Here is a 19427-nt window from a genome sequence, read left to right as displayed (position 1 = left end):
AAAACTCAGTGGAATAAATAAACTATGATAACATTATGGAGTTGTATTTATTACTTGAAAATCAAAATAACTGCAAATCTAAAATAAAAACCAAACATATTGAAATGCTAAGCAGGTCATGCTGCATATGTAGGAATAGAGGCTACTAATATTTTGGGTATAAAACCCTAAATCAGAATCATTTTGAAAGGTCTTTCAGTTGAAATGCTAATTTTCTCTTCTCACAGGTAAGTGTAAATATTTCCAGCATTTTCACTTTTTTCTTCTTCAATTTTTCACAGTATGGGTAAGGCTGGCATTTATTGCCATTCCTAATTACTCTTGTAAAGTTTGCGTGAGCCATCTTGAAATGCTGTAGTCCTTCTGCCTAAGATACATCTGCACTGATATTTGGTAGGATGCTGTGCAACTTGAGAAGAACCAGCAGATGATGGTGCAGTCATGTGCCTGCTTCTGTTGTTCCTCTTGATGGTAAGATTGGAATAGGTTAAGTTATCTGCAGTGTATTTTGTGGCTAGTAGTACATTTTACAGTTAAGGTGAACAGTTAGTGTCTTTATGGTCATAGAGGGAATGCCATTTATGGGCTTGGCCTGTTTTTGATTAGAATATCATTTCTTGAGTGTTGGACTCCATGGAGAGTGTCATAATCCTGCAATAAATCTTGTAGATGAAAGGAAGTGTGTCACTTTCCACAGGATACCTTCTATTGTAGTTTAAAGTTCAAAGTATGTTTATTATTGAAGTATGTATACATTATACAACCTTGAGATTCATCTCCTTACAGGCAGCCACAAAACAAGAAACCAAAATGAATCTATTAAAAAAGACCAAGAACCACTCAATGCACAGAGAAATGGAAAAAAAAACACTTTGGATTGTTAACAACAGGAATTCTGCAGATCCTGGAAATTCAAGCAACACACATCAAAGTTGCTGGTGAACGCAGCAGGCCAGGCGGCATCTCCAGGAAGAGGTACAGTCGACGTTTCAGGCCGAGACCCTTCGTCAGGACTTCGAAGGGTCTCGGCCTGAAACGTCGACTGTACCTCTTCCTGGAGATGCCGCCTGAGCTGCTGCGTTCACCAGCAACTTTAATGTGTGTTACTTTGGATTGTTGTTGTTTTTATTAATGTGTATATCGTAGTTGAGTTTCTGGTCAGTGATGACCTGCAAGATGTGGAGAACCTAAGAGTATTGACTGTTAGTGGTATGTGATTGGACTGTCATAGAGCCATAGAACACTACAGCATGGAAACAGGCCCTTCGGCCCATCTAGTCTAGGTGGATCTATTAATCTGATTAGTCCCACTGACCTGTACTGGGCCATAGCTCTCATCTGTGTACCTGTCGAAATTTCTCTTAAATGTTGGTATCAAACCTGCATCCACTACTTGCGCTGGTAGCTTATTCCATATTCTCACCACCCTCTGAGTGAGGAAGTCACCCTTCATGTTCCCCTTAAACATTTCACCTTTCACCCTTAATCCATGACCTCTAGTTCTGGTCTCACCCAACGTCAGAGGAAAACCACTTTTGGGATGGTTGTTGACAAGCACTTCTGTGACGTGAATCTGACTTTACACTTATCAACCTTGGCACAGTGTTGTCTATCTTTGTATTGCTGTGTGTATGATGAACTGTTTCATTTTGTGAAGAGCTGTGATTATCAGCCAATGTCCTTTATGACAGAAAGAAGGTCATTGATACAGCAGCTGAAGATGGTTTGGCAGAGGACCCTGCTCTGAAGAATTAATACAGTACTATCACAGGGTTAGGAACTTTGTCTTTTCCTGTATGTAATCTGTTACCTTGACATTGTAACGTGCCTTCAAGGGGTTGTGTGTTCAGGTCGCTGAAGTAGATCTTAAACCCACAACAATAACGACAGGGAATTCTGCAGATGATGGAAATCGAGAGCAACATACAAAATACTTAGCAGGTCAAGCAGCATTCATGGAAAGGAATCAGTAGTCAACATTTTGAGCTGAGACCATTAGGATGTAATGTTAAACGCTGAAAGTTCTTATTCAGTAGTCACTTTATTACATCAGCCACCAAATAGAAATAAATGATGGAGTATGAAAAGGGTTTCTTTAATGGTCGTTTTAACTGTAATCAATACTAATTTTAGTGAGGTTTTCGAAAATCAAAGTCAAATTTAGTAGCATATGCACAAGTACATGTATACACAAGTTCAGTGAAAAGCTTACTTGCAGCAGCTTCACAGGCATGTGGCATCAGGTAAGCAGCATTCATAAGAAAAACAGAAATTAAATATTATACACAATTTTCTGAAGGAAAGAACACAATTAGTCAAAAAATTTCCACTTTAGTGCAAAGTGACCAAAGTGGTCATAGTGTTGCTAAATTGAAATAGCTGCTATTCAATGTTCAAAGTAAACTTATTATCCAAGTACATAGTTCTTCAACCTGGTGGTATGGGATTTCAGACTTCTCTCCCTCTTGCCCAATGATAACTGTGAAAAGATGGTCTGCTTTATATAATGTGAATCTTTGATGATGGCTACAATGGTATACAGTATGTCGATGGTGCATTGGAGAGGGTCCACAATTGTCTGCAGCTTCTTCTGTTCCTGCACATTTGAATTGCTCTATCATACCATGATGTAATTTGTCACATGTGCTATAGCACTTACTATTTCATTATTCCTCTGACATTTAATTATTGAGCAAATCAATGTTTTCGCAACTGCACAGGTCATTGACAGGTCATCTGTTGATATTTTGAATCAGTAAAATAATTTTCTACAGTAGAATTGTTGAGAACATTTTTTTGCACAATGTAATTTTGAAGGAGCTGGAAGGGTAATAAATACTGTTTGGAAGTAATGAGATACTTGTTCAGAATTCAACTTCTGGCGGCATTCACTATTTAGAAATTCTGTTGGTGTTTTGTTTTAAATGATCCATCTTGCAGTGATTAGGGCAAATTTATTTTTGTTTGCACAAATTGATTGTATGACTGATAGCTCAATTATTTACAATATAAATAGAGGATGTTAGAAATGCTCAAGTTAGGCAAAGTCTGTGAAGAGAGTAACAGCGTTAGCACTTATAAATTATGATCTTGCAGATTTTCAGGTTTTAAGTTTTTTGCTATTTAATTGGCTTTGTCCAACTTTAATCCAATTTCCTTGCGTATGAAAAACATGTTATTGTCCAGTTTGACAAATTTCTATTGATACAGCTTCCTCTCAAGAGCAGGGATGGAGTTCCCTTGGTTTCTTTCCTTTACACCCCACCAGCCTCATTACTCAACAGGTTATTCACTACGTTTTCCACTATCTTCAGCATTTACACCACTAGACGCATCTTCCCTTATTCAACTTTAAGCATTTCAAGGGGCTATTCCCTTCACGAGTTCCTGGTCCACTCATCTGTTCTCAACAACCACCCTTTTTGGGCATTTTGGTTTGCAGTTGCAGAGAGGGACCCAATCAGTCTTATGAAATGAAACAGTGGTTTACTTACAATTTTTCCTATCCGGTGTTCTGCACCTGGTATTCACAATGTGGCTTTCTCTACAAAAGCAAAACTAAATGTAGATTGGGTGACCACTCTGCATTCAGTCTGCAGTGATGACCCTGAGTTTCCTGTTGTCTCCCACTTCATTGTCAGGATCAGGTTAATCGTGAAACTTGTTGTTCTAATGGCAGCAGTACAGTGAAAGGACATGAAAATGATGATAAGTTACAAAAATAAAGCCAGAGGGGAAAGAAGCTATTCCTAAATCACTGAGTGTGAGTATTCAGGCTTCCTGTATCACCTCCCTGATTGTTGCAATGAGTAAAGGGCATATCCCAGATGGTGAGGACCCATTGTGATGGATATTACCTCTTTGACATACTGCCTCATGAAGATGTCCTCGATGGTTGGGAGAGTTGTGCCCCACCCTGTGTGGCCTCCTGTACTGATGCAATGAGGCCTGGGGTACAGATGAGTCCAGCACTTTATCTTCCATTTTGGGCACACAAAATGGATTTGACGTGACTTGGATTTGGGTCCAAGCCATGTTCAATCTCAGGTGATTTTAATTTGTGTCTTTTGCGACGATTCAGTTGATTCTATTTTCTTGATGCATCTACATTATTCATTTACAAATATAACAATTCACAATGAAAGTGAGCTTTGCAGTAAAACTGACCTTTATTTTCATTATCACAGAAACGTTGGGAAAGAATTATAATTGTTTTAGTCCATTAATATCTAAAGTTTTATGACTTATTTGTGACGGTGTACTCAAGAAAATACCATTGACATCATAAACATGTGACAAAATTTCAGTATGTGTATGACTGTCTTAGTCTTAGTGATGTTTGCATTGTTGGTTTCCTTATGTGGTAGATGAGAGAGTGGATGCTCAAGGGCTACAAACATTCCCAGCCTGAAACATGAGTCTAATTTAGTGTAAGGAGCCTGGGTGTCTGTTCTACAGAGAAATACAGATGTGCATGATTTGGTTGATGTTTGTTAGATATCTGTTTTTGGGTGGAAGTTTTCTACTGCAGAAGTTGGGAAATGGGCTCTGTGTTATAGCAGAAGTAGATAAATTTTGTGTTCTTTGGACGAAGGATGTGACAGTTTTTATGCCATGGACCCTTACTGAGGAGTCTGTGGACCCCAGGTTGGGAACCCCAACTTAAAGAGATAGTAAATAAATATTAAAAAAGCACTGAAGAACAGGGGCCCAGTGGCGTGATATCATGGATCTGGCACAGGCAAAATAGGCCAAATTGCTGGCTCAAAGTTGGAAATATCTTAGATGCTATAATTGAAAACTTTTCTCGACTGTGAGATCTGAATAAATGCAGTTTGCTTGAGCCAAAATGGAAATGTACTGTTGTGACTAATTTATTTTTTATGCTGAATAGTATTTTTTTGAGGAAACATCAAATGCAGCAATATTTAGTGCACACAAATAAACAAGTGGTATCATTATTATGATTTATTATTTGAATCTTAAAACTGTGCTCTTCCTTTGTAATTTCTCCTTCATCTAGTGGAATTTTTAGTAGGAAGTAATTTGTCCACTGTAGAGCCTTTGAAGGGAATGATGACTAATCAATTAGTTGACCTTGTTGGAGAGCTATATACCTACCCACCTACCAACCCACCCCCTCCCCCGGCCCTTAGAGCACAGCAACTTCCGATTTACCTCTTGCCTAATCATAAGAAAATTTACAACGACCAATTAACCTCCCAATCGGTACGTCTTTAGACAGTAGGATGAAACTAGAGCACTTGGAGGAAACCCATGCGGTTAAGGGGAGAACGTACAAACTCCTTCCAGGCAGTGGTGGGTATTGAACCCGGGTTGCTGGCACTGTAATGTGTTGTGCTAACTACTGCGCTACTGTGTTAGTGGAAATGTGATGAACACATTGAAAGTTGAAGATTATAAAGATGTGCTGATAATCTCCATGTTTTGAGGTGTTGACAAACGTTATTCTAAAATTTTTGGGGGGTATTTTTGAGGCATATTTGTCGATAATAGGAACAAAAATGAAGCTGCAAAGCATTTATATCATATTTGGCAGCATTAAAATCACTTGGGAATTTAGGAAATTCCAGGAAAACTGCATAGTATGTTCAGAATAGAAGACCTTTTGGTACAGAAACAGTTAGTGCAAATGAAGCCTGGTTTATTTAAAGAAAGGCATCACTAAACATGGAGAGAAAGGAATAGAAGGATACGTTGATGGCCTTAGATGAAAATGGGTCCATTAGGTTTAGTGGGATATATTTAGCTCAATAAATCTAAACCAGTATTCACCTTTTATAGTCTTACAATGTGGGTAATCTCTGTTTTTAATTGCAAGTAAAAATCATATTTTAGGAACAAGCATATTGTTGTATTAGTAGCAACACATAAAACTTTGGAGGAACCCAGTAGTTCAGGAAGTATCTGTGGAGGGAAATAGACAGTTGAAGTTTTGGGTCAGAACCCTTCCTCTGGACTGGAAAAAAAAGGGAGTTAGCCAGGAGGAAAGAAAGGCTGGAACAAGAGCTGGCAGCTGATAGGTGGATGCAGGTGAGGGGGTGGTGATAGCAAATGAGGAAGGGGAGAGGGTAAGAATGATGTCAGAAGCTGGGAGGTGATCGGTTGAAGTGACAAAGAGGTGAAGGTGAATCTGTTTTATGATGAATTTCATCTGTATGGCGATAATTGTATATGGTATTTAGGAGTGGATGCAAAAGGTGCATATCTTAATCCATACTGCATTGACTTCTTTAATTTTTTTTTTAGCAAGTTGAAGAAACTGAGTGAAGACAGCCTCACAAAACAGCCTGAAGAAGTTTTTGATGTATTGGAAAAGCTTGGTGAAGGGTGAGTGGCATAATGTTTCAGATTTTGTTCAGAGAAATGGTATTCTCTGGATCCTTTCCTGCTGTTACAGAAAACTGGAGTTGTTATTCTGCTGTAAACTAACATGGCTTGAAAATAGTCTGGGTTCACACTGTAATGACTTAAGTGCCGAGGTTTCTGATGCAAATTTTAACCATCATTTTCTTTGCCTCCCCTGCAATATGCAAACCAATTCACCAGTGTTTTATTCTTCTTCTCTGAAAAGCTGTAGAATGGTGTTTTTATCACTTATTTAATTGATCAAAATTATTACTAAATTATTATATTTTTATGTCATTACAGTATATATTGCTTTTTATAGTCAATCATGTTAATCATTTAAACGTTGTTCTTCATTACTAATAGTCCTTAATAAGTGAGTGATTTTGTTAGTCAATTTAGTTACCTGAGATATGATTGTTTTTAGAAAATTGGATTTGAAGCTTAAGTAGTTTTGGAAGTAATTGAATAGAAGTCTTTGTAGTTACCTTGCAGAAACATTATAAAAATTGCAGTTGTTTTAAATTGGACAAAGGTCAGAAACTTTCCACTTTGCATCTTTAATTTATTCCCAAGCTAGGTTTATCCTATCAGCTGTGCAGTTTTGGGGAGCTGGTGAACAAAAATAAATGGAGAGAATAAAAGCATTGAGATTAATATAGGATTGGTAAAAATTAGCAGTTGGTGATTGGCGTGGACTTGGTGGGCTGAAGGTGTTCTTTAACCTTTAATATACCAACCTATGAAACTGCTTAAAATCTGTCTGTTAGTCCCCCACAGCAGCTCTCTTCCTTTTTGTCTTGATGTGTGATTTTCTAATGATCCTTTGGCCCATTTTCATTCAGGATGCAAGAGAAATGCAGATTAGCTGAATAATTCAAATGAATTATTTTGTTTTAATTTTCCTTGTTTTAATTTTCCTTGTTTAAATTATCCTTGTTTTAATTTTCATTGCAACAGTTTAATAAATGTGACTGTGCTAAAGGAAATTGGTATTTGCCTTAATTGTCTGTTATTTCAACAAATGGTAAATTGTTCATGATTGGCATGGGCTGATTGAAATATTTGGCAATATTTTGAATTTAATTGTATTTACTTCAGCCATTACATGAATAAACAGATTAATGTACATAAATGCAAATATATAAGTCCTATATTAACTATTAATTTATTTAGTATATATATTAAAAAAAAATCCTTTTCCATTTCTTTGTTCCAGATCTTATGGTAGTGTTTTTAAAGCAATCCATAAAGAATCAGGACAAGTTGTTGCCATAAAGCAAGTGCCAGTGGAATCTGACCTACAGGAAATTATTAAGGAAATTTCAATAATGCAACAATGTGACAGGTATGAGTAGTGGAATGTGGCAATTTCACTTAGCAACATAGTGTATTTTACAGATGTTTAACCCTAAGCATTATAATTTAGTCAAAACGTAAAACCAGAATATTACAGAGATCAACATTTTTCACTATTTTTTGAATCAAGACTTTTAGAGTTGCTGTGATACGGGTTTGTAACATCTGTCCTTTTCCTTTTCCTTTTATTTGTTCATTCTTTTTCATAGTTCCCATTGAACATGCTTCGAGCAATCATATTTTGATGAATTATTTGTGTTTAAATAGACTATTTTGGTACTGCAATTTAGAATTTGCCATCATTATTCTGTCCGGTTGCTACTGGTCCAAGACCAGCAACTGCAGAATCTTTTAGTAAGAGGCAGAACCTTGTTTATACTGTTTGGCATCAAAGTGAATTCTTACAGCTCTCCACATGCTTCCATGTGTATACTGAGCTCCACCCATTGTTAAGTTTTATATGGTTTGAGAGTGTTGAAATATTTCAGTCGATTTTGTGCAAATTTCAGAAGTATTTGGAATGATTAGTATTGAATGTGTTTCCTGTGCTTTAATATTCAGCTTACATACAACAGATTTGCTTGTGGGTAGGGGTGGGCTTTTACTGCTGCCTCAAAGTATGTCGTGAATCTGGCAGTGTACATTTAGAAGTTTAACTTAAACCAGGGAGCCAACTTGTATCTCCAAAAGGTACTATAATTACAGTGATCTCAATTTCCTGAAACAGGAAAAAGTATCAGGAGTGAGTTGCCACACACCATTCAGATGGTACAGTGGGCACTGATAGAATCATTAAAGTGATAGGGATTGGATTCTCATATGTTATAGGATCTGCTCAACTGCATTGGTTGATTCTGTTCAAATTAAGAGTCATTCATGAAGTAGTATATTTGAGATACTCATAAAAATAATGATTTTTGATGAATATTTTAAAGTTATTTACATAGATTTTTAAAGTTGTTATCAGAATAGGTAAGAAAAAAAGTTGGCATGGTGTATCTGGACTTATGAAGGCCTGTCAAAAGATGCCCCATGAAATTATATATACAATTGGGTCACACATTATTGGTGAAATATTCTAACATGCATTGAAGATTGGTTAACAGACAGAAAATGATTAGTGGAGTGCTGCAGACCGTGCTGCTCAGATGCCAGTTTTTCACAACCGATCTCAATAATTTGGAAGAGGAGATCCATGTTTGCTAATGAGCAAGGTTGTGAAGTAGTGTGGCCCGTGAAGAGGATGCAGGGAAGCTTGAGGAAGATATGGGCAGATTAAGTGAATGAGGAAAGACAAGGCAATTGAGATGTGCTATAGGAATATACGAGGCCATCTATTTGGAAGGGAAGATTAATTTTTAATTATGGGAGATTGAAAGGTATTGCTGTTCAGAGGAATCTCAATGTCTTTGCAAACAAATCAATGAAAATTGATAATTAAAAGCCAAAAAGATTCAGATGTTGGAATTCTAAATCTAAAAAAGAAAATGATGGAATCATTCACCAGGTTAAAAAACATCCAGTGAAAGATTTAAAAAAAAGTTAACATTTCAGTTCAAAGAAGCCTTATTTTTTTTCTATCAAAATAGACAGCTTCATATTGTAAACACAAGTTTCTGCAGAAGCTGGAAATCCAGAGCAGTACACTCAAAATGCTGGAGGAACTCAGCAGGTCAGGCAGCATTTGTGATGAAGAAGAAGAAGAATAAACAGTAAACATTGAAACCCTTCACCAGGACTGGAAAGGAAGGGGGAAAAAGCCAGAATAAGAAGGTGGTGGGGGAGGGGAAGGAATGCAGGTTTTGTGTGCTGCAGTCCCGAGGAGTCATCAGATGGCATAGAGGGAGTGAGAGCTTAAAAGAAGCAATTAGGGGCAGTTGGCACACTTTGTATGCCACAGTTCCCAAGGTGTCATTGGATTGCTCATAATGAGGCGCTTGGGGAGGACCCATAAAAAGATAGGTTTAAGTGCTGCAGCCATTGTGTAAGTGGGCTAGTGTTGGAGAGGGCAGTTTGGGCAATGGCTCATGAAGGCTTCTGCAAGGAGAGATGTAGGCTGTAGGTAGATCCTCCGCCGCCCCCCACCCCCCAAACAATTATTTATTTGATTATTTATTCTTTCTTATTGCACATTTAGAGCAGGGTTGCCATTCAGGATACTGGAATGCTGTACTTGCAGTTTGTGGGAAGACAGGGACTTGTACGCCTGGTGACTACACCTGCAAGAACTGTATCCAGCTGCAGCTTCTAATAGACTGTGTTAAGGAGCTGGAGCTGGAGCTGGAGCTGGAGCTGGATGAACTCCAGATCACTCATGAGGCTTACCAGTTGATAGACATACAGGAAGGTAGTTACATCAAAGTGCAGGACACGAGTAACTGGGTGACCGTCAGGTGTGGGAAAAGAGATGGGAAGCTAGTGCGGAGTACCCCTGTGGTGTTCTCTTCATCAATGGGTATACCATTTTGGATACTGTTCAGGGAAGACATAGCAGAGGAAAACCCCAGTGACTAGGTCCCTGGCATTGAGTCGTGCTCTGTGGCTCAGAAGAGAGGGGGGAGAAGAGGCAAGCTGTAGTGAAAGGGGATTCATTGGTTAGGAGAACAGAAAGGTTCTGTGAATGAGAGCAAGATTCCCAGATGGTTTGTTGCCTCTCAGCGACATCTCGGTGAGCAGTCGGAGGTCGCGGTCCTGCAAAGTGCGTTCACCAAGTTTGTTGCTAAGTTAAAGGACAGGCTACCTTTATGGTCGCCGGTGACTTTAATCGAGCGTTGCTGACGGAAGTCTCTCTGAAGTTTTGTTAGCACATCCAGATGAGCACTCATGGAGATACCGCACTTGACCACTGCTACACTCCCTTCCGCAAAAGCTCTCCTTCACCCAGCTTTTGTAAAATCAGATCACTCTTTGATCCTGCTTTTGCCGACGTACAGGCAGAAGCCGAAACAAGAGGCGGCCATAGTTAAAACCATCCACTGTTGGTCCAACCAGTCGGCCTCCATGCTGCAGGACTGCTTCGATGACGTCGACTGGAATTTCTTCCATGATGAGGATGTCTCTGAGTTCACTGATGGAGTCACGTGCTTCATCCGGAAGTGCATTGACGATGTTGTACCCCAGAAGTTGGTCAGGGTCTTCCCGAACCAGAAACCCTGGATCAGTAGTTCTGTGTGAGCAGCACTTACCACACGACACAAATCTTACGCTGCCAGCAATCAGCAGAAGCTGAAGAAAAGCAGCTATGATCTGTGCAAAACTATCAGGGCTGTGAAACAACAATACAGGGACAAGATTGAGTCAAGATTCACAATGAATAGCATGTGTGACTTGTGGCAAGGGTTGCACGCCATTGCAGACTTCAAAGCCAAATGTAGTGGTGCCACCAACATCGTGGCCTCTCTCCCAGATGAGCTCAATTGCTTTTACGCTTGGTTTGATGTCGCTAACTCTTTTCCTCCGAGGAAAGCCACCGGTACAATCTGCAACCTGGTCATCTCTGAGGCTGAGGTACACAGATGTTTACGAGTGGACAGTTGCAAGGCTGTAGGACTGGATGGCATCCCAGGGCGAGTACTCAGGATGTGCGCAGCCTGTGTGTTTACAGACATTTTTAATCTCTCCCTCTCCCAGTGTACAGTGCCCTCTTGCTTCGAATTATCCATCATTGTCTCTGTACCAAAAAAGACCAAGGTAACATGCCTGAATGACTGGTGTACTGTCACACGCATCTCAATGATAAGCAAATGCTTTGAGGGGCTGGTCAAGGTCTATATCTGTAGCTTGCTACCACCCTAACTGGACCCCCTACAATTCGCCTACCAACACAATCGATCGACAGACAACGCAATAGCCACTGCTCTACATATCATCCTCACACATCTGGAGAAGAAGGATGCTTACGTGAGAATGCTGTTCTTCGACTACAGTTCAGCATTCAACCATAATTCCAGGCTCAACAGGAAGCTCAGAGACCTCAGCCTTGACCCTGCCTTGTGCATCTGGATCCTGGACTTCCTGTCAGATCGCTGGCAGGTGCTAAGAATGGGCTCCCTCACCTCCACCCCTCTGACTCTCAACACAGTAGCCCCTCAGGGCTGTGTACTAAGTCACCTCCTTTACTCCCTGTATAGCCATGACTGTGTCACCACCCACAACTCTAAACTGTTAATTAAAGTTGCTGATGACGCTACATTGATTGGCCTAATCTCAAACAATAGCAAGATGGCCTACAGGGAAGAAGTCATCTCTCTGACACAGTGGTGTCAAGAAAACAACCTCCCCCTCAGTGTCGCAAAAACAAAGCAGCTGGTTGTGGATTACAGGAGGAATGGAGATGGGCTAACCCCTATTGGCATCAATCGATCTGGGGTTGAGAGGGTAAACAACTTCAAGTTCCTCGGTATAAACTTCACCGTGGATCTCAAGTGGTCTGTGCATACTGGCTGTGTGATGAAAAAAGCACAACGGCGCCTCTTTCACCTCAGGCGGTTGGAGAAGTTTGGTATGGGCCTCCAAGTCCTAAGAACTTTCTACATGGGCAGAATTGAGAGCATCCTGACTGGCTGCGTCACTGCCTGGTATGGGAACTGTACCTCCCTTAATCGCAAAATTCTGCAGAAAGTGGTGCGGACAGCCCAGCGTATCTGTAGTTGTGAACTTGCCATGAATCAGGACATTTACAAAGACAGGTGTGAAAAAAGCACGCAAAGGGTCGTTGGGGACCCAAGTCGCCCCAACCACAATCTATTCCAGCTGCTACCTTCTGGGAAACGGTAGTGCCGCATAAAAGCCAGGACCAACAGGCTCCGGGACAGTTTCTTCCACCAGGCCATCAGACTGATGAACTTGTGCTGATCTGAGTGATCTATATTACATTGACTGTTCTATTTATTATAAATTACTATGATTGCACATTGTACATTTAGATGGAGACATAACATAAAGATTTTTACTCTTCATGTATGTGAAGGATGTAAGAAATAAAGTCAATTCAATTCAATGCAGGGCAAACTGGATAACTCATCTAGTGAGGCTTTTTAGGTAGAACTGAGGAATAAGTAAGTTATGACCAAGTTAATGAGATTATATTATAGATCTCCCACAGTGCGTGGGATTTAGAGGAGCAAATTTGTAGAGAGATGGCAGAACTTTTCAAGAAACATAAGGTAGGTGATTTTAACTTTCCACATATTGATTGGGACTTCCATACTGAATGGGAAAGAGCTTGTCACATGTGTTCAGGAAAGTTTCCTTTATCAGTACATAGGAGACCCAACTAGAGAGAATGTGATACCAGATCTCCTATTGGGGAATGAGACAGGACAGGTGGCAGAAGTTTTGTGTAGGGTAACACTTTGTACCTAATGATCATAATGCCATTAATTTCAAGGTATAGTACTTAAATACCAGTATGTTTCTCAACATTTTCTACTATTTATTGTGTATTCCCTTCATTTACATTTTCTTCCCAAAATCTTTTGTCATATTTCTTCTGATCCCTTTATAATTGCCACTTCTCTGTCTGCATGACAAATCTATTGATACCTTCCCGAGGTCTATAGTTTCTTCCTTCCAGGCCATTTTTGCAATTTCTGGAAGTCATTGGTTCTACATTTAAGTGTAATTTTTTGGCATAAAGCACAGAAAAATCAAGGGACTTCCCAGTGAACCCTGTGAAAGCCCTCTGCAGCAATTTGGCAGTTCAAAATCTGGCACCTGCTAAAACAGACAGGGATTTGTTATCCTAATTTTAGCTTCAAGATCTAGTCAATTAAATATCTAATTGACTGTAAGTGACTGGTGGGAGGAGAAGATGGCAGCGCGACGCAGCTTGCAGCGGCCACTCTGGTGAATGATATCTGTTATTTGTCAAGTAGGGTGCCGTGCACAATCCTGATTTGATGGAGACAGACGTGAGAGCATGGAGGAACATCTGGTGAAACTTCTGAAATGTCTGCTTCGTTGCCGCTGCTTCTGTGTGATCCAGAATCTCCAGAGGGGAAGGCCCCGAGTCCTCGGATTTGCTTGTTGCTCGGTGGCCGGGGCAAGGTCAAAGCGCTCGGCAGTGGATGGTGCTCGGTGTCGGAGGGCTGGTCGGAGGCTCGAAGTTTTCGGACGGACTCAGAGTCGGCTGCGGTCGGGTGCTTCCAATGCATCAGCAAGTTTGCGGCACTTGGAGGTTCATGGCAAGGAGAGTTTCTCCCTTCTACTGTCTGCGTGAGATGATGGGGCTATCGGTACTTGAGATTTTGTTTTACCGTGTCCATAGTCTGCTCTTTATCAAATTATGGTATTGCTTTGCACGGTTGTAACTATATGTTATAATTATGTGGTTTTGTCAGTTTTAGCCTTAGTTTGTCCTGTGTTTCTGTGATATCTTTCTGGAGGAACATTGTATCATTTTTTAATGCATGCATTTCTAAATGACAATAAATGAGGACTGAGTGTCCTCATCATCTAATCTAATAATCTAAAACAATGGAATCGGTACGCACAAGTCACTGATTCGGCAGTGCATTTTTAGAAGGAAAAAAATATTTTCTGATATCATAACTCTCTTCCTCCTGGTGCTTAGGTTGTCAGAACTATTTGCTTGAACTCGCCTACTAAGGTCCGCAGTAACAATGGAATGTCCTCCTGGGAAGTGCAAGGAGTGAGGGGTCTTTGGTTCATTGAGGATTCATGAGGGAATCGATGTTCACCTGTTTATGTTGACATAAGTGTGTTTACAGATACAGCTGATCAGCTGTTCTAACATGCATCTCAGTACAGCAGTAACATATCTGGTAAATTGCAGCCTTAAGCTTGCATGGAGCTCTTCTATCACTCAGTTTTGCTGCTACTTTTTAGTCAATTATCACATGAAAATTTCTGATATACTAACACATTTTTTGATTTAACCTGGACCCACAGCACTTCCTTACTAGTCAAGCAGGCACAGCAGCGTCTACACTGTTTTGTGAGGAGGTTGAGAAGTGCAAAGCTCTCTGTCCCCATTCTAACAACCTCCTGAGGAGCACCATTGAGAGTATCCTGTCTGGATGCATCATTGTGTGGTATGGAAGCTGCAAGGCATCAGACTGCAAGACCCTACAAAGTATAGTTAAAACCACTGAGATGATCGCTGGGGTCTCCCCCACCTCTATTTGTGACATTTACTGGGACTATTTCAGACAACGGGCCCAAACCATTATTGAGGATCCCCATCACCCATCCCATTATCTCTTTGACCCACTACCATCAAGAAGGAGGTACAAAAGCATCTGGACTAGGACTGCCAGACTGTGTAACAGCTTCTCTTGGACTGTGAGACTAATGAATATTCTGCTACCACCAAGTTTCGTCACTAGGTCAGCGTGCTGTTTACGATATACTCCACTGTTTACTTGTGCTGCATGCATTTTGAATTATATTTTATTCATTTACTTATGGTAATATTTTGGTTCATGCGCTGTGTTATGTTTTGTGGGTGTATCGTGGTCCTGAGGAAAATTGTTTTGTTTGGTTGTATAATTACAATCGGATGATAATAAACTTGAATTTGATCATCCATTTTTAGTCTCTGTTTCATATGTAATATGATACTTGCATTTTGGCTCAATGCTCCCAATTTCTTGCTGAAAGAATTTTATAAATGAATTGATCTAAGCAAATGCTCACTATTAACTATTCAAATCCAACTGGTTCTGTTTCTTATTCTTTAAAGTATTATTAACATCAGTAAAGGAACTTGAGCTTATGGATATTTGAAATGGGGAAGTTTAAAACCTTGATGAATGCCAAATTAAACTTTAAGAATTGTTATATATTGGATATTTTCTCAGGTACGGGAGTACATAAATTTACATTTGCATATAACTACAGAAGAGAAGTTAGTTGAAAAAGCTTCATTAGCCTCTATATTTCTGTTTGTATAATTTCAGCTCTGCCTTTTCTAACATTATGCAACAGACCATGATAAGTTGGCATTTGTGTTCTGTTGAATTTGTTCCTGTCATCATTTAATCTTTTTTTCTGGAATGTAATACTTCACACATTCAAATCCTTAGTAATATTATTCAGCCATCTGTCTTCACGGTTTACGTAAAGACATGGAATATAATCCACTTGATGCTGCTTTTGTGTAAGTTTGATTATGTATGTATTATGTCATGAAATTTGGCCAATAGTTCCACTGGGATAATGTGGTAAGGGATTTTTAGGGGTTATTCTATTGTAAAGAAGCTGTTTGCATTGTGGTTAGTCCTCACATTAAAAAAAATGCCTATCGGTTCCTTTCATTAAAAAAGCAAGCTAATACCCTTTAGGGCAGAATTTTATTTTTTAAAAAGCTGGTTTTAATTCCCCAGTGGTAATAGGGCAGTAGCTAGTTTTTGTTAAATGTTTGCAGTAACATCAGATCTGTATTGTGTGAGTTATGGGAATTAACAATTCTACTTAGTCAAGGCATGGGCCTATTTTGTCATGTTGTATGTGCCAATTGTCTTGCAGTATGTCTTCAAACTGTTAACTAATCTGTTCCTGGGTTTCCTAAATTGTTAAAAAACTGTATGTCTCTGGAGGAGCAAATCATGTGGAAGGATGGGAAGTTTTAAAATTAATACAAAGGAATTATAACATTACAGCATAAGTTTAAATATTAATAATGAAATAACCAAATTGATGAAATATTTTGAAATTAAATTAGGTTTTCACGTTTCTTTTCACGTATCATTTGCTGGAAATTTTAAGAGTCACTTCAATAAAATCATTGGATTTCTTAGTGCAAAATAAATAACAATATGAAATGCTTGAGTAGTTTTCACATAATGCAAGAAGATAGTGTGTTTGCCTGGTGGGTCTTTAGTATAATGAACAAAGTTGATGCACAGCTGGAAAATGGCTTGGAACAGTGCTGGCTGGTTTATCTTTCTTTTGTTTACTTTAGAGAAAATCAGACTCTTTTGAGGCTGATAATAGAAAAATTATGATTTTTAATGGTTATTTTGTTTTATTTTCAGTGCATATGTAGTGAATTACTATGGCAGCTATTTTAAAAATACGGATCTCTGGATAGTTATGGAATATTGTGGGGCTGGTTCTGTGTCTGATATTATCCGACTACGAAACAAAACAGTAAGTATGTTAAGTTTGTCAACATATGTTTAAAGTAATGTAACTGAATTTTTTCCCTCTTTGCTGAATACTGAAGTAAGTATAATGAGAGGATCAGTTATCGTAGAAAGTACAGAAAAATAGTATCTGGTGTGAGGTGAATTGTGCTGTTCAGACGGATCTGGTGCCTTCAAACAAAAAACATAAAGTGAATCTGGAGATGCAATAAGTAATTGGAGAAGCAAATTAAAAATTGTCTTCTTTATTGCAACAGAAGTGTCCTCATAAAATGCCCTAGAAGTTAAAGCAGATTGCCCTAGAAGATTGTAATGTGGGCCTTAACAGGTTAGATGCTGGGAGAATGTTTCTGTTGATGGAAAATCTCAAACTAAGCAGGATAATTTCAGCATAAAAGAATTCCCTCGCTGGCAGCCATCATTCTTCAGAATTCTTGAACTCAAGCAGCTATGGATGTTCAGTTTTTAAGCATACTGAAAACTGGGGTAGATTTTTGATTACAGGAACATTAAAGGCTATGGGAAACAGATAGGAAAGTGGAATTGAGGCCAATGATCAGCTGTGAATGGTCACATGCTCTACTTTTGTTCCTATTTCTTAAGAAGAGTGACTTCCTTTAGAAATTTGAGGAAGTTTGCATGTCATTTGAAATATGGGATTATATTAAATTTCAAAGTTATTGAAATAAAGTGAGCTTTTTGTGATTCATTGTTGAAAGAATTTGCTCACATCAATCAAATGTGCTGGATGATGAGATATTTTTACTGGTCAGAATTTGCAGGCATTATGTGATAAAAATGGTTCTGAAGAAAATTTCAGTTTCATTGAAAGCTAAGGAAATGCTCAAGATTACACCACCCTCTTCTGATGTAAATTTGCTACTACAGGTTAGTTAAAAATGTTAGAGGAAAGATGTTTGCTCATAAATCAAAGTTTATTTTCATCAGTATAGTTTTATAAAGATTTTTTAGTTGTTAGTATTTTTTTAAGTGAAATTATCATAAAGGATTTTTAGCCTCCAGTGTCTTTGCAGGAAAACATCATTTTATAAATTCTGCTGAAAGCGATATTGGGAATACTGACAGAGCGTCAACTAACAGTCTAAGGTAACTGAATTAATGTCATCCAGCATCCTTCAGCGCCTTGACTTCAGTTATGTATTTTAATCAGTGCCACCTGCAGTTCATTTGATAGTTCGAGTCAGAAGCCTGTGGATTCAAATCCTACTCCAGAAAACACAAAAATCAAAAAGTAGTTGGGATGCTGTAAGGTCAGAATCCTCGATCTCTCTGAGGTTAATCTGCTTTCAGCTGGATATTAATGGTGTTGGAGAGTAAGAAAGTTATTCCTATAATCTTGATCAATGCTTATTCTTCAATTAATTTCAGGAAAACTAATGATGTTATCAGTTTATTGTTGTTTTAGGGGATTTGCTGTGTGCAAATTGATCACATAGGATATAATTGAGCCTTTTCATAATGGCGTGTTTCCTTGTTATGACTTTTTCAAATAAATCTTATCAGTATGGCCTTCTGTTCCTCTGAATTCTATCAAATGCAACAATTTTGGATAATCAGCTTTCCAATTCTGATAAAAGATTAACCTTGTAATCTTAACTCAGTTTTTCTCTTTCAGGGTGTTTCTAGCAGCCATATTTTTCAGTTTCAGCATAGTTGTTTTAACTTTAGTCCTGTAAGTTCCCTTTTGGATTTCTTCATTTACGTTGATGGCTTCAGGTTATGTTCTTTTTCATGGAAGTGTTTTCCCTGCTTTTATTATGTCATCTCTTAGCTACCTTTTCTCATTGTCATTGTCTTCACTTCCTTTCAGTGATAATCAACATTCTCTCAATGCGATTGAATCAAGATTTGTTAAGAATGTTAACTTCAGTTTTGAGTTTTTTTTCCTTCATTCATTTTTAAACAATGGTGTCCCCTTTAGGTTAGAAAGAAGGGCTCTAGATAAAGGATTGGAGGTCAGTGGAGATGAGGAAAAACACTTGAAGCAGAGCTTTAGAGAACTGAAAACACTCACGATATTTAAAAATGCCTAGATTTTTACCTGAGGAACTGTGGCCCACAGAGTTATAGAGCAAACGCTGGAAGGTATAATTAGGTTGAATGTTTTTTTTAATTTTATTGTCATAGTCTTGCTTTGCTAAATGGCCTCTTTTTATGCTGAACATCATACAAGATTACATTCCATATTTCAAAATCCATTTGCTCCTTATCCTAATCAGTCTCGCATCTTTCATGTAAAATGTGATCTATTTTTCCTGCTAGAATATACTGATGTGTTTATCAAAGTTTCTGCCCTTTGATCATTCTGCAACCTTTTGAATGTACTCTGGATACTTGTTACAATCCTCATTATTGATCATCCCTTATAATTTTTGATTCAAAATTTTAAATGATTAATGGAGATCTGGAATAGCAATTGGTCACAATACTGATCCACGATTTGCCTACTGTTGTGAATAGCAATTGATTTTCACTTCTGTCTGTTTACTGTTTTGAAACCAGCTCACAATCCTGCTGATCAGATCCTGCTGCATCACTATGCAAACTGCACTGTGACAGACAGGAAGG

The 19427-nt window shown here is 38.7% G+C and overlaps 1 protein-coding gene across 1 annotated transcript in view; it reads left to right on the top strand.

Annotated features, from left to right (window-relative positions):
* stk3 (serine/threonine kinase 3 (STE20 homolog, yeast)) overlaps positions 1 to 19427 on the top strand; it is a 487842-nt gene that overhangs the window by 75172 nt on the left and 393243 nt on the right. Inside the window, exons 2-4 of the mRNA XM_072258090.1 lie at positions 6271 to 6351; positions 7589 to 7717; positions 16728 to 16842. Coding sequence (XP_072114191.1) covers positions 6271 to 6351; positions 7589 to 7717; positions 16728 to 16842 — 325 coding nt within the window. The remainder of the gene's footprint in view (positions 1 to 6270; positions 6352 to 7588; positions 7718 to 16727; positions 16843 to 19427) is intronic.

The sequence above is a fragment of the Mobula birostris genome, chromosome 1 (assembly GCF_030028105.1).
Source record: "Mobula birostris isolate sMobBir1 chromosome 1, sMobBir1.hap1, whole genome shotgun sequence".
Taxonomy (NCBI): Eukaryota; Metazoa; Chordata; class Chondrichthyes; order Myliobatiformes; family Myliobatidae; genus Mobula; species Mobula birostris.
This window is presented reverse-complemented; position numbering and strand designations above follow the sequence as displayed.